At 37.8% G+C, this 15,734-nt stretch overlaps 1 protein-coding gene across 7 annotated transcripts in view; it reads right to left on the bottom strand.

The window, feature by feature from the left end:
* UBR2 (ubiquitin protein ligase E3 component n-recognin 2) overlaps positions 1–15,734 on the bottom strand; it is a 138,134-nt gene that overhangs the window by 42,457 nt on the left and 79,943 nt on the right. For 6 of the 7 annotated variants that reach the window (XM_007972552.3, XM_007972553.3, XM_007972547.3 and 3 more), the window contains 10 exons: positions 15,404–15,532; positions 13,759–13,942; positions 10,708–10,769; positions 9,263–9,373; positions 8,478–8,543; positions 6,644–6,766; positions 6,444–6,507; positions 5,399–5,523; positions 2,636–2,688; positions 359–461 (listed from right to left, as the gene is read on the bottom strand). In XM_007972552.3, coding sequence (XP_007970743.1) covers positions 359–461; positions 2,636–2,688; positions 5,399–5,523; positions 6,444–6,507; positions 6,644–6,766; positions 8,478–8,543; positions 9,263–9,373; positions 10,708–10,769; positions 13,759–13,942; positions 15,404–15,532 — 1,020 coding nt within the window. Of the gene's footprint in view, positions 1–358; positions 462–2,635; positions 2,689–5,398; positions 5,524–6,443; positions 6,508–6,643; positions 6,767–8,477; positions 8,544–9,262; positions 9,374–10,707; positions 10,770–13,758; positions 13,943–15,403; positions 15,533–15,734 lie in introns of those variants that run through there. The other variant, XM_073005990.1, reaches the window with a different exon arrangement.

Genomic DNA, 15,734 nt, shown 5'->3' with positions numbered 1-15,734 from the left:
AAAACGCTAGGGGGAAGCTCCAAAATGTTAGGTGAGGGTATTTTAAGTAATTTCTACTTTCCTCTTTATATATTTTCCAAATTCCCTATAATAAAAATGTATCATTTTTCAAGCTGCAAAAGCAATAAAAAGTTGTTTAGGAAAAAATAATTCAAGCCAGACACAGTGGTGCATGCCTGTAATCTCATCTACTCAAGAGGCTGAGGTGGGAGGATTGCTTGAGCCCAGCAGTTTGAGGTTGCAATGCTCTATAATGGCATTGTGAACTAAAACCTAGCCTGGGCAACATGGTGAAACCCCATCTCTTAAGAAAAACAATGCAACCCTTCCCTGCTACATTTTAAATTTTCCCAATTACCTTGGACTGTTCTGCCCTTGAAAAGTGATAGAAATACAAGTTGAACTCTTTGGCACATTCTGGTTTCAGTTCATACATGCCTCGTCCTGTTAATCCAGGTTTCCTATGAAAGAAAGGACCTTAGAATATTATTACCAAGGCCATACACTAATTTATGAGATAGTCTTGGATATTAGAACAAGAAAGCAGAGCTCTCATATACTGCTGGTGGGTGTTAAGCTACAACTATTTTCAGTGGGTTGATTTGGCAATCTAAATCCAAGTTCTTACATGCATCCGTTTTATTTAGCACATCCATTTGGAATTTATCCTAACTAGACAAGAGAACCTAATGGACACTGCAGTGGCAACAATTAAAAAGTCTAACAACGGGAAATAAGTAACAAATTACAACATCTCCAAACAACTGAACACCATTAACAGTGATGATAATTTCTCTATTTTCACATGTAAAGACCTCTGTGTTAAGTTTTATTAAGCGGAAAAAAGCAGGTACACTATTGGGGTTTAGAGAACTTTCCTAAGCAAGTTATAAAACCCAGAAGCCAGATAAGAGACAGAGTTTTAAAAACAGAAATGACACAAAGTTAAAAAACAAGGGACAGACTGGAAGAAAGTACTGTGATGTGTTAAACAAGAATTGATATTTCTAATATATTATAAAAACACTTTTGGAACAAGAAGATAGGGACAAACAACCATAAAGAAAAATGCATTAAAGTATGAAAAAACAAATGGCCAATAAACACATGAAAAGATGCTCAACTTCTCTGTTACTAGAGTAATGCAAATTAAAATAAGGTACTAAAAGACTGCTCATATTAAAATGTTGACAAAGTTGCAGGGCACTCTTCATACACTGCTAGTCAGAATATAAATTGATGACTTTTCCTGGGAAGGCAATTAGGAGGTATGTATCAAAATGTAATACAAGCTTTCATTTTGATCTAGCTAATCCTCAAACACTTTCACAGTCAAAGATACACTTGTTAATGCTATATGTACAAGGATGTTCAGTATTTGTTTATAAGAGAAAATCTGGAAGTTATGTATTACTCTTACAGGGAAGAGGTTAGATACATTACAGTAAATGACTACAGGGACGTGAAAAAGGGCCTGGCGCCCTACAGGGACGTGAAAAAGGGCCTGGCGCCATAGCTCAGGTCAGTAATCTCAGCACTTTGGGAGGTCAAGGTGGGCTCGATCATCTGAAGTCAGGAGTTTGAGACCAGCCTGGTCAACACGGCCAAACCCCATGTCTACTAAAAATACAAAAATTTGTGGTGGGGTGCCTGTAATTCCAGCTACTTGGGAGGCTGAGGCAGAAGAACTGCCTGGACCCAGGAGGCAGAGGTTGCAGTGGGCCAAGATCATGCCACTGCATTTGAGTCTCACTTTGTCGCCCAGGCTGAAGAGAAAAAGGATGAAGTATGCCTATATGTACTGACAAAGTGTATTACGTAAAAACTAAAAAAACCCAATAAAAACAACAAAACCCCTACAAAGACACAAATACATGGAAACATTCCATTATTTAATTTTAAAAAAGGTTATAGAATAGTAAATATAAAATGAAATCATTTTTTGTTATGTGTTCCAAGTACACAAAAAAAATTTAGAAAGATATATATCCAAACATAATAGAAATCATCTGAGTGGTTGGATTACAGGTAATATTTTTTCTTTGTATTTTTCCATATTTTTTCTAAAAGCAAGTATTGTCTTTATAACCAACAAAAAATAAAGACACTATCTTCAAAAATTTATAGTGGGTTAAAAAAAATGAATACATTGTCACTGGGATAGGAAGTAAAGAAAAAACAGGCTTAAGAAACTGCCTCAATATCTTTAAGGGTATAAACCAGTTTATTGACTGGGGAAGACGGTGGACACTGGAGAAAGTGGCATTGAGAGGCTATCCCACAATTTAGGTGGTACATTCAAATAAAAACAAAGAAAGTAGTTTTAAGAAACTACAATGCATTTACTTAGATCATTGCTGAGGTTAACTTTTACTATTTGAAACCATCAGCTATGAACACCTATTCTGAATAGGATGAAAACCCTCACAATGTCACTTTATGTTGCCGAGTACCGGGTGAGATCAGAAAAGTGAAATGTCAGTGACAGATCTAATTCAGAGCTATAATTTGAAAACGTCTGTCACTCTCTGAAAGCTGCAACTTCATTCTCAGTTACATCAAAGAAAACACTCTAAGAAAAATGAATGTACTGGAAAAGTAAAAAAGAATGTGAAATAACAGGAAGTAAACTCACTTGAAATGGGCAACTGCTTCGATTACACTCTCCATGCCAGTCTCCTTGTTCTCCTAAAGGCACAGGACACAAGTGTGTTTCATGTTAATAATAACTACTAGCACTCTGAGCATTGCGTTTTATCTCATTGACCCTCGTAACAACCTAAGGTAGATACACCTTATCTCCATTTTCACAGATGAGGATTCCATAGCAAACACAATGATTTATACAAAACTAGACACATTTACTTGGTAAGCTGATGTTCATTCAAATTGATATATTATTTTTAAATACATAAAATAGATAAAACTTCATGATTTTAAAAAAGTCACTACCATATGGAATCAAGGTAAGAGCTTTCTAAACTAATTAAATGAAAACACAAACTATATAAAACATTTTTAAAAATTTATGTAAAATACTTCTGGTATTTTATAAAACAGTTGCACTAATTTCTTGTCTATTTTCAGTACAACAGCACTTCCCAAATCATATCTCATTCATGACAAGATAGTAATAGGAGTTCTGTGAATAAATAATTCTTTAAAATGTTTGGGAAATACAGTTACAATCACTTTATTTTTTATTTTTTTGAGATGGAGTCTTGCATTGTTACCCAGGCTGGAGTGCAATGGTGTGATCTTGGCTCACTGCAACCTCCGCCTTCCAGGTTCAAGCAATTCTGCCTCAGCCTACCAAGTAGCTGAGATTACAGGAGCCTGCCACCACACCTGGCTAATTTTTTTATTTTTATTTTTTTTAGTAGAGGTGGGGTTTCACTATGTTGGCCAGGCTGGTCTCGAACTCCTGACTTTGTGATCTACCCAACTTGGTCTCCCAAAGTGTTGGGATTACAGGTGTGAGCCACTGTGCCCAGCCAACGATCACCTTATATAAGGCTTAAATCACTTTAAAAATGCCTTTTAAAAATTTTATTGTTCCTTAAAGTTTAGGCTAAATTATAACTGCTTCCTAATTGAACAACTTGGGATTCACTTCCTGCATTAAAGCGGTACAAGTAATTTTTATCTTGACTAGCTATTTAGTGACATTAAGAAATTATTCATCATTCGGCCAGGCGTGGTGGCATGTGCCTGTAATCCTAGCTGCCTGGGAGACTGAGGCATGAGAATCGCTTGAAGTCGGGAGGCAGGGGTTGTAGTAAGCCAAGATCGTGCCATTGCACTCCAGCCTGGGCGACAGAGCCAGACTCTGTCTCTCTTTCTCTCTTTATATATATTTATTTAGAGAGAGAGATACATCAATTATTGTTTTTAAAAGTGTGATAATATAAAGATAGGGTTTTTTTAAAGAGTCCTCATTTTCTAGATCAGAGTTTTTCAACCTCAGCATGACTGACATTCAGATCAGGTATGTTGTGGGGGTTGCCCTGGGTATTGCAGGATGTTTAGCAGTATCCCTAGCCTCTACCCACTAGATACCAGTAGCACCCCACACCCCATCCTGAGTAGTGACATTCAGAGATGTCCCCTGGGGGGCAAAATTGTCCTCAGTTGAGGAATCACTGTTTTAGATACATATAGTCCTATTTATAGATGAAATGGTAAATCCAGTATTCTCTAGGAAATAATACAGTAGGGCACAGAGGTTAGTGGTTGGGGTATAGATGAAACCAGACTGGCCTCTGTTGAAGCTGGTGATGGGGTTGTTAAACTATGTTTTTTAATATCTATAGATGTTTGAAATATTTATAATACAAAGTTTAAAAGTATTACTGTGCAACAAAGATAAGATAGGTTGAAATCTCAGAAAAATAAATGTTAAGGTTGAAAGTTTCGATCTATGTTTCAAATTAGGGCAAACATTTTGAAAAGCTTCAATGAAAATAAAGTCCCTTCTCAATTATAAGGGTTGAGTTTCTGAAAAGCCCCATGGCTGAAGTATAGGTTGCTGGGGAACTTATCACCCCTGGAAGGAAAAACAGTTATAATTTTACCTATGAATGTCCTTGTCACTATTATTTTACATTCACTAAAATGAAACAAGGGCTCATCATTAAGAAGACTCTCTGGAGGCCAAAAAGGAAAAAGCTTAGGAAAACATTATTTATTCTACTCAACATAGGTGAGTAGGTACTTCTGACTCCCTTCCTCAATACACTAGGTTATAAAGCATTATCCATACCCATAGCAACTTTGTACTAAAGACCCTATAATGACCTCTTTCTATGGGGTACAAACATTAGTTCTGAGGTTTGGGCTTACTTTTTGTTTAGTGCCCTTATCTTCTTCAAGGCTTTATTGGAAAAGAAAAGGTTCTGTTACTATTCTGCTTTTTTTTTTTTTTTTTTTTGAGTCAGAGTCTCGCTCTGTCACCCAGGCTGGAGTGCAGTGGCGCCATCTTGGCTCACTGCAAGCTCCGCCTCCCAGGTTCATGCCATTCTCCTGCCTCAACCTCCTGAGTAGCTGGGACTACAGGCGTCCGCCACCATGCCTGGCTAATTTTTTTGTATTTTTAGTAGAGACAGGGTTTCACTGTGTTAGCCAGGATGGTCCCTATCTCCTGACCTCGTGATCCACCCACCTTGGCCTCCCAAAATGCTGGGATTACAGGCTTGAGCCAGTGCGCCTGGCCTACTATTCTGTTTTCTACTCCTATGCTCTTTTTCTAATTATTTATAATAAGAGTGACTGGAATTATACACATCCCATGATAGTAGATTTTACAATTATGAGAAAGGTATATAGATGTAAATCTATAGCTTCTAGACTGAGAGGGAAAAGTTTCTACAGTTTTCTTTTTAGAAATGTAGGTACTTACATCTTCAGGTAAAGACTTTACCAATTCACTATGAGCCATAGGCTTGATACTCAACTGATGGATAATCTCTCGCTTGATTTCATCTGTAGCATTTACCTGTCCAACTCCAGGACTAAATCTCTCTCCTGTCAAAAATGAAAAAGTATATATACATACATTTAACATAATCACAATACTTTTGTGATATATACTTACAATTCATGCAGTATGTTATATTTCTCTAAGTCTGTCTGAGCAATGGGAAAGTAAGGACTGCTCTGGCAATAAGCCAGGGAGAGCGCAGCTCCCGACTATCCTTCTGTGTCTCAGACCCAACACGTGAGGGCAGGCTTTAGGCAGTGGAGAGAGCTCTTGTTGCTGAAGAATGGGATCAGAAATGTGAGAAGGGATTAAATGTGGTCAAGGAAACTGCATTTACCCCATTCTCCTTGTGGGAGCAAGGAGGGAGAGCCTTCCTTTCCCCTTCTATCTAGTAGCACATAAAATATCAACTTTGGAGACCTTCTTCATTGGTATAATTTCCTGACAGTAGCCAGGATTCTCTGCTCTGTGGACTATGGGGGGTCTAAAACAGTAGTAAAGGACTGAAAATACAGGTAATAAGGAAAGAAATCCACATCTATTAGCCATAGGTCTCCTTTAGCTTGGAATTATTGTATCTGAAGTCAAGAAGATACTTTTGTACCACAAACCCATGGAGAGAAACATAGTTAAGACAGAAATCAAGAGTAAATAGATCTTAAATATCCTATTCCTTGCTTGCTAAATTCTCCTGTCCCCCAATCCCCCTGCCACCACCCTGCAACATACAGTCTTCCAGTTTATTCTGCTTCGGTAGTTATATTTTCTCCTTCTTCCAAAGCACCAAAGTGCTGTAACTCTCAATATTACAGTAACCAGAGGGGAGAAAAAGAGAAATACTCCAATTCTCTTCCCCTAAGACTGAGTATCCTCTCAAAACAAGGGAAACACAGGCCAGAAATTCCAAACTATTTGCTACTATAAACGTCAATGTAATTTATTAAATGCCTCAATTTAAACTTACCAACAAGCATTATAATGAGGTATAGCATTTCTTCTATTAGAGTATTGTTCTGCTGAACAACATCCTATAACGAGTGAGGGAAGATAAAGTTCAGAGGTAAGAATAGGCATATTGTATAATCTCAAAGGATTAACATATCCAAAAAGGAGGAAAGATGCTTCTTTAGCAATGTGTTGTGGTTTCATAAAACATGTTCTTACCTTATGGGTAATCTCAGAACTAAATCTTTTTCCATAGTCTGGAGTACTGAAAATCTGATAAAGTTCAAAGCGGCTGAGCATGATCATCAGGAAATGATTTGGATCCATCATGGAGACACCTGTCTTTTTTTTTTTTTTTTTTTTTTTAACGTTTGAGATAAAGGAAAAGAGGAAGGTCAAAGGGGCCACTATTGAAACAATTAGAGATAGTTTGGCTTGCACAAGAGAAAGCAGTTTACCAATTCTAAAAGGTTTACCAATCCCAATAAAAGATGAAAACTCATTTAACCTCAATCCCTACTTTTGGTAGCAGACAAGTGTGGAAAGGAATCTAAATTGGTAAAACAAAATACAAGCACACAAGCCCCAAACCTAAGTCCATCCAGCACAGTAATACGGACTATGAGTTCTCTTTCCTTCTAATGCTTTGAAATAATTGTATTCCTATGAATTCACTGCCAAAATTTTATTTTGGCGTTCACTGATCACTGTTTGAACTCGGAAATGTGGCAGATTAATTAACCTTCTAGTATTTTAAAAATATTGATCATATTAAATTATTATCAAGATCTCCTAACCTATTTTTTTCTGGTAAGCATTATACTAACTGAAGTGACAGCTTTTAAATATTAGTTTCAATTCTCTTTTAATTCCATTTGTATAAATTATAAATCAACCTAGATTTTGTTCTGAACTAATACTTTTTTGAAATACACATTTTTTTTACTTTATTTATGAAGTCTCACTCTGTCGCCCAGGTTGGAGTCCAGCAGAGTGATCTCAGCTCATTGCAACCTCCGCCTCCCAGGTTTAAGTGATTCTCCTGCCTCGGCCTCCTGAGTAGCTGGGACTACAGGCGCATGACACTGCGCCAGGCTAATTTTTGTAATTTTAATAGAGACAGGGTTTCGCCATGTTGGCCAGGCTGGACTCAAACTCCTGACCTCAGGTGATCCACCCACCTCAGCCTCCCAAAAGGCTGGGATTACAGGTGTGAGCCTCCGCGCCCGGCCAGCTTTATTTTTCTATAATGACTAAATCCATTCAGCAGTAACAGAGAACAACTACTATGTGACAAGCACTATGCAAGGCCAAAGGGACAAAAAAAGAAACAAGACATAACTGCCATGGTTTGGTGGGGTGGGGGTAGGATGCTGAAGAGTAAACAGTAATCACAATTCAGGTTGTGAGTGCTATGGCAGGGTTAAATACCATGCTAGGGTCCTCACGAAAGGGACATGTAGCCAAGTTTTAGTGTGTCAGGGAAGGCTTCCTGGAGGAAGTAATGCTAAAGTAAACACAAAGACAAGCAGGAAAATAAGTTAGCTAGGTAAATGGAAAAGGAAGGGGTGGGTAACTTAGGGAGGAAAAGAAATATGCAGAGTTTAAGATGTATGAGAATATGGCAAATTCAGGGAACTTCAATATACTTTAAGTATCGCAGTCGTTGAAAATTAGTTTAAGGGGTTTAAACTAAGAGGTTTAACATTAGTTAAAGAAACAGAGGACAAGGAAGAAAGGATGGCTTTCAGGTAAATGACTTTAGCAACTAGGTAGACTGTGGAACAATTCACCAAGGTAGGGAACTGAAGACAGGAAGAAGGTACGGAGGAAATATGAGGAGTTATTTTGAACACATTTAATCTGAAGTGTGTCTAGGAAATACAGATGGGAATGATCTAAACGCTGTTAGCCATGTGAGTTTGGAGGTTAGGAGACAGGGCTAGACTGGAGTTATAGATTTGGGAGTGATCACAAGTGACTCAATTCTATGGAAATAATAAGAAGCAAAGATTCCCCACAACCTTTAAGTTCAATGCTTTTAATTCATTACCTGAAGCATTACTATATCCTTGTCAAACATCTCACGTCTGCATTTCACATTATGGTAGTAATAAATCTAAAAAAATAAGTAATTATATTGAGTAAATAGTTTTTATTGGTTCAGGCTCTCTCTCTCTCCCAATCCTTTCCCAAAAGCACAAGTTTGTACAAGAATGTGTGCATGTGTGTGATGTGGTTTTTCTAACAACTATCTTAGTATAGATTAATTAATTACAGATTTTCACATTACAGTGGTCATGATATGGTTCACATTTTGCAGCTAACTTGCTGGGTCTCCGAATAAAGTAAAAGGTTGTGGTCTCAGGAAGGTTAGGAGCTACCAAAAACAGGAGGAAAAAAAACTGTTTACAGTTATACCATCCCAAATGCGCCAGATCTTGTCTGATCTTGGAAAAAAAAAAAAAAAATTCATTCCAAGCCTATGTGAGGTCTATAAAAAGTAAAACCTCAACTTTACAGCTATATTAAAAGGACTTTATCTTTTAATTCAATTTAATTTAAATAGATAAAATCTGGATTTTTGTTTTTTAATATCCAACTTTGTTCTAAAAAATTATTTCAGGTAAAAATTATGACCACTGTTGTTCATTTCTACTTTTTATATCATTTCTTGACAAACTATGAATAAAAGTTTTAAGAAACTTTTGTTTTATCATAAATCTTTTCAAACAATTTTAATATAGATCCTCAGCTTTCACTAAGTCCACTGAAAATTACAACCTTCATAGAAGCCAAGAATGGAATGAAAACTCTTCATAGAATTAGAACACTGACCTGGTTTACTAGAGAGAACCCATTTCTTCTCCACATTCCAGCATGTACTTGGGCACATAAAACGAGACATCTAAGAGGGTGTTCTATCAACATGGGTGGGCTAAGCTCACTCTATATATACAAAGAATAAACAGAAAACAAAAAAACCACACACATAAAATCAGTTCTAGAAAGAAGTTTGGTCGATAGGGATAAACACTTTTATAAAACACAATATAAATTATTATTATTATTATTATCATTTTGAGACAGAGTCTTACTGTCACCCAGGGGGTAGTGCAGTGGTGCGATCTCCGTCTCCCAGGTTTAAGAGATTCTCCTGCCTCAGGTTCCTGAGTAGCTGGGATTACAGGCATGAACCAACATGCCTGGCCAATTTTTGTATTTTTAGTAGAGATGGGGACTTGCCATGTTGGCTAGGTTGGTCTTGAACTCCTGACCTCAGGTGATCCACCTACCTCAGCCTCCCAAAGTGCTGCGATTACAGGTGTGGACCACTGTGCCCGGCCTTATTTATTTTAATTAAGATATGTTTGTGTGATGGTTAGTTTTATGTATCAATTTAGCAAGGTTATGGTATCCCATTTATGGTCAACACCAATCTAATGTTGCTATGAAGGTATTTTTTACACATGATTAACATTTAAATCATAGACTGGCTGGGCATGGTGGCTCATGCCTGTAATCCCAGCACTTCGGGAGGCTGAGGCAGGTGGATCACCTGAGATCAGGAGTTCGAGACCAGCCCAGGCAACATGGCGAAACCTTGTCTCTACTAAAAATACAAAAATTAGCTGGGAGTGGTGGCAGGTGCCTGAATTCCCAGCTTCTCAGGAGGCTGAGGCAGAAGAATCCCTTGAACCAAGGAGGCAGAGGTTGCAGTGAGCCGAGATCACGCCACTGCATTCCAGCCTGGGTGACAGAGTGAGACTCTGTCTAAAAAAAAACAAAAACCAAAAAAACCAAAAAAACAAATCATAGACTCTGAGTAAAGCAGATTACCCTCCAAACATGGGTGGGCTTCATCAATTCAGTTGAAGGCCTTGAGAAAAGACTGATATCCCCCACAGAAGAAGGAATTCTGCCTTTATAACAGCCACTGTACTCAAGAATGCAACATCAACTCTTCCCTGGGTCTCTCCAGTCTGCCAGTCTGCTACGCTCCCTTGCAGATTTCAGACTTGCCAGATTTCAGCCCCCATAATTTCATGAGCCAGTTCCTTACAACAAATCTCTCTCGTTCTCTGTGTGTGTGTGTGTATGTATGTATGTATATGCGTGCGCGCACACACACACAGGCACGCGCACACACACACACACACACATAAATATCTTACTGGTTCTGTTCGTCTGGAGAACCCAAACTAAAAATGTGTTTCAAAGTGATTTCAAATACAAGGAACATAATAAATAGGTATTCACTTTTAAATGTTAGCACCACTTACTAGAGGTAGGAGCTCTGGAAATTTATATGCCACTTCACTTTTGCTTAATAATACATGTAAACCTGCATGAAAGAAACAAAAAACAGTATTTCTATCAGTAAAAATCATTTAGGAAAAATACCCTAAATATTCACTCAACTTTACATCTGACTTCTTTTCTCTTTAAGAACCTATCAAATTACCAATTAAGATATAAAATGAACATATTCATAAGAGGCTTATTATTATTGTTGCTTTCTTGAGATGGAGTCTCGCTCTGTTGCCCAGCTGGAGTGCAGTGGCACGATCTCGGCTCATTGCAAGCTCCGCCTCTCGGATTCACACCATTCTCCTGCCTTAGCCTCCTGAGAAGCTGGGACCACAGGCGCCTGCCACCACGCCCGGCTAATAGAGGCTTTTTAATGCTTCTCATGAATCTGTTATCAAAGGCACACTTAGAACTAGTCTTAGTTGTATGTACTAATATACACTGATGACATTTTAAAAGCTATCAAAACAATTTATACATATGTTACGCCAGCTTTAAGAGTTGTATTTCACTGGGCCATGGAGTTTGTTCCCATTTAAAGTACAGCAGTGAGAGATCCTTCTGGCCACTGAATGGAGAAACTGGCCCTGGAATCACGGTCCTCACTGATACTGACCTTTGAATTAAGTTCCCCAGAACTTCCGATTTAGGATCAAAGCCTCCTTAGTTTCTAACCTCAAGGGATCCTGGCTGACTGCAACCTCCGCCTCCCAGGTTCAAGTGATTCTCCTGCCTTGGCCTCCTAAGCAGAGCAGCTGGGAGGGACTACAGGCACACTCCACCATGCCCAGTTAATTTTCTTAGTTTTAGTAGAGACGGGGTTTTGCCATGTTGGCCAGGCTGGTCTCGAACTCCTGATCTCAGGTGATCTGCTGGCCTCGGCCTCCCAAAGTGCTGGGATTACAGGGATGAGCCACCATGCCTGGCCTTCAGTTCATTCTGAATGTGTTCTGTTTATGCTATTGCTTAAACAGAGGACACCCTTTAAAGTCTTATCAATATATACTGGCCACTTACGCAAGCCTGGTTTAAGGCTTTCTTCATCTAGGAAAACTTGCACTACTAACGCCATTCTAATAGCTTATTCTCAACATTTACTGCCCAAACTCCATTAGCACTTGCTTCAAACTGTCCAAGAACTGTTTTGTGTAGGTTTACTTAGATTTCCAATTAGATTATAAGCAGTTAGGCTAAGGTTTATCAAATATAAGAAAATGAACACTCAAAAATATTCACACAACAGCTTTGAGGGAGGTAAAAACGTAGGCAGAAATTAGTACATTTTTAGAGTATCGACTTTTTTCACTGTAAGTAACTATCAGCATTAGCTTCCTCCCATAAAATTAGATTTTTTTTTTTTTTTTTTTTTTTTTTGAGACAGTCTCACTCAGATTTTTAAAGGCAGAATAGATCAGTGGCTCAGTTGGAGACAGGACTCACTACTCACTTTCTTGCCTTTTTTTTTTTTTTTAATCGCATGTGCAGGGCATGCCACACTGCGCCTGTGTGCTACTTCCCCATGCATGCCTCACTTTCTTGCCTTCTATCCAGTACTTTTCCACAACAGCATGCCATTAATTGCTTGTGTTGAGGGTCGACAGTTCAGTTGCTCAAAACACTTATAACAAAACTGGGCCTGAATAAGTTATAGAAATAAGACAGATTTCTTCTTACGATCATGATTTCAGTCTAGGTAATGGTCTATTGTACCATTTTAATATTCATATGTCTAGAAATAACAACTTTATAAACCTCACAGTAAGTAATTATCTTAAATTACCATGACTTCAATAATATACCCACGGCAAGGGTCTATCAGTGGGATAAGGTGATAAGTCTCAGAACAATGAAAAAAAATGCCTTCAGAATGAAAGAGGAATCATTACCACTGATCCCATGTACATTAAAAGGATAATGAAGGAATATGAACAACTCTAGGCCCACAGATCTGATAACTTAGATGAAATGGATCAATTCCTTGAAAGACACAAACTACCAAAACTCACACAAGGAGAAACAGATAACCTAAACAGGCCCATATTTATTAAAGAAATTAACTCAAAAATTAGTAACCTTCCAAAAACTAAAGCATCAGATGAGATGACTTCACTGGTGAATTCTGTCAAACATTTAAGGAAGAAATGAAACAAATTCTCTATAATCTCCTCCAGAAAAAAACAAAACAAAACAAAAAACACACCCTCACATCACATTAAGCTACTGAGCCACAAACTTAACATAAACTACATATTTTACAATGAGTAAAAATACCTTCAAAATTCCTTTCTGTTTTCTGAGTTAAAATGGAACTAAAGAAAACAACAGTGTGTGAGCAAGATAAGAATACCTAGAATCAAGAAATATGAAAGCTGTACTGAAATGAGTCTGTAGAGATGGATAAGTACATATTTAAAGACTTTGGCCATGTAAGATGGCAGCTTCAGACATTCCAGCAATTAATTACAAGTGCCTTATAAATCAACTACTTGAAATTAAAAGAATTATCACCCCATTATGGCCTTGTTCTTGACCTGTTGCATAAAAGGCTATCAATAAATATATGAAACAGCTCAGAGGGAGAGAAAAAAAGAAGAGAAAACGTAGGGTGGCTTCAAGTGATTAGCAGTTGCTTAAATGACAGATAAATTTGAATGTTAATAACACAGACTTTGAAGCTGGATTCAGTGAAATGATAAAACATGTGGTATCTGTAGTTAAGTCTAAAGAAGCACTACGGTATAACAGCTATAAACATGGCCTCTGGTGCCAAACTTCCTCATAATGCCAACTGATTCTTTCTTGTTGTGTGACTTACTAAGCAAGTCACTCTCTATGCCTCTGTCTTCCCATCTGTGAAGCAAGCTTAACAATAATACCTACTTCACAGGACAATGTGATGATTGGATAAGTTAATGATGTAGAAATCATAGAATAATGTCTGGCACAAAGTATTCACAGATATTAACCACAAATAACAATTTAAAAGATAATTTTAGGGTTTTATTTTAGGGGAAACGCTTTACCTGCAAGTAAGCGAGAAACTGGGAGATGAATGCTAACTTTTTCTTGGGAAACACAGTATCTGATAGTTTCCACTGAATGTCCACAAATGCTTAGTGTGATAGGTTGTTCACCATCAGTATAACCACCATGACACTGCATCAGTACAGCGAGACATTTCTTGTAAGCTTCAATTAACACTTTTTCCTAAAAAAGAGGGGTTTTCTGTAAGTTACTCAAAAGGTTGAGTTTCTACAACATTGAATAAGCATCTCAAATTCAATGAGTAAGTACCTCAAATAACAATACGGGCAAAACCAAACTCAATTCTCCCTCCCAAACTTGGTCCCTCTTCCAATGTCCGCCATCTCAGTGAATGATACATTTACCCATATAGTACAGAAATCTAGAAGTTATTCCAGTACCCTTCTTTCCCCTATTCCCCATTGTCCAATCTATTACCAAGCTGGTAACTTCATCTTCTAATGAAGTTGCTACTTTTCTGTATCTCTAGTAACTCTAAGGCACTGCCAAGCATCTCTCTATTAAATTCCTGCTTTGACTCTTGCCCCCTTCATCCATTCTCCATACAGAGCAATTTTTTAAAAACATATAAATTGAATCAAGTCACTGTATGGAGAATGGATAAAGGAGGCAAGAGTTGAAGCAGGGAATTTAATAGAGAGATGGCAATCTCTAAAGGCTTCCCACTTCAATTCAAATAAAATGCAGGCTGAGTGTGGTGGCTCACGCCTATAATTCCAAGACTTCGGGAGGCCGAGGCAAGCAGATTGCTTGAGCCCAGGAATTCAAGACCAGCCTGGGCAACATGGCGAAACCATGTCTCTACAAAAAATAGAAAAATTAGCCAGGTGTGGTGGTGAGAGCCTGTTGTCCCAGTTACTCGGGAAGCTGAGGTGGGAGGCTCACCTAAGCCCAGGGAGGTCGAGGCTGCAGTGAGCCAGCATTGCGCCACTGCACTCTAGCCTGGGCAACAGAGTGAGCTGTGTCTCAAAAAAAATAATATTCAAAACTTCTTTACATGGCCAAGGCCCTGAAAAATCACTCCTGTGCCCAAATCTCTGTTCTCTACTTCTATGCTCCAACCACAGACCTTTCAATAGCTCCTAGGACTACCCTAGTCCCTGTCATCACAGACTATAATGCAGCTGTCTTCTCAGTCACGAATATCATTTACTCTTTGTTCCATTAACTTTTACACATCGTTCAGACCTTACAGAAACCTTCCCTAACCTCATAACGTATACAGGCTGTCATCTAGACTTTATCACCAAGGAAGGCCAAAATAATTTTAAGACACAGGACAAATGTACTAATAATAAAATTTTATTTTTGAATAAATTTACAAACTACCATTTTTATATTCTCAAAGTCTAGAAGGGATTATGAAAAAAAAAAAAAAAAACAAAGATAGTTACATTAGGAAGAGACAATTTGGATTATTTCCTTCTCTATTTTTCAAGTTTTTCCTAAGGTTGTAGAATTTTAAAATTTTACTGAGTTTATAGGTGGAGAAGGAAAATACGCTGTTTAATGAACTAAGTATCACCACTATTTTCTCCAGGTCTCCCCAAAATTTACTTAGGATTCTGCTTATTCCTCCCTCTTCCACTTTCCTCCTATCTCCCGCACCTAGAAGAAACTCACATCTGAAGCACACCAGTCCTGCATCATTGAAATGACATGTGTTAATTTCATTTGTAGTGTGAAGGCTGCTTCCCACTCTGGTTCCATTTCAATATGTTGTCCTACTTGACGTGTAATTGGATCCATTCCCTTAAAGGAAGTGAAAAAACTATATATGAATGAAAATTATAGTTGTTCTTTCATATGGAAACCTAAGAAGTAATGCAGAAGAAATATATATTGATTATAAAAACATAGAAGGTATAAGTTTTAACAGGAAACTTCAAGTACTATGAAAAGTAATAGCTTTTAAAATTATGTGTTTATATAACATTCTCTAAAATATAAATTT

The sequence above is a fragment of the Chlorocebus sabaeus genome, chromosome 17 (genome assembly GCF_047675955.1).
Source record: "Chlorocebus sabaeus isolate Y175 chromosome 17, mChlSab1.0.hap1, whole genome shotgun sequence".
In the NCBI taxonomy this organism is placed as follows: Eukaryota; Metazoa; Chordata; class Mammalia; order Primates; family Cercopithecidae; genus Chlorocebus; species Chlorocebus sabaeus.
The sequence above is the reverse complement of the archived record's forward strand: the minus strand, read 5'-3'. Positions and strand labels throughout refer to the sequence as shown.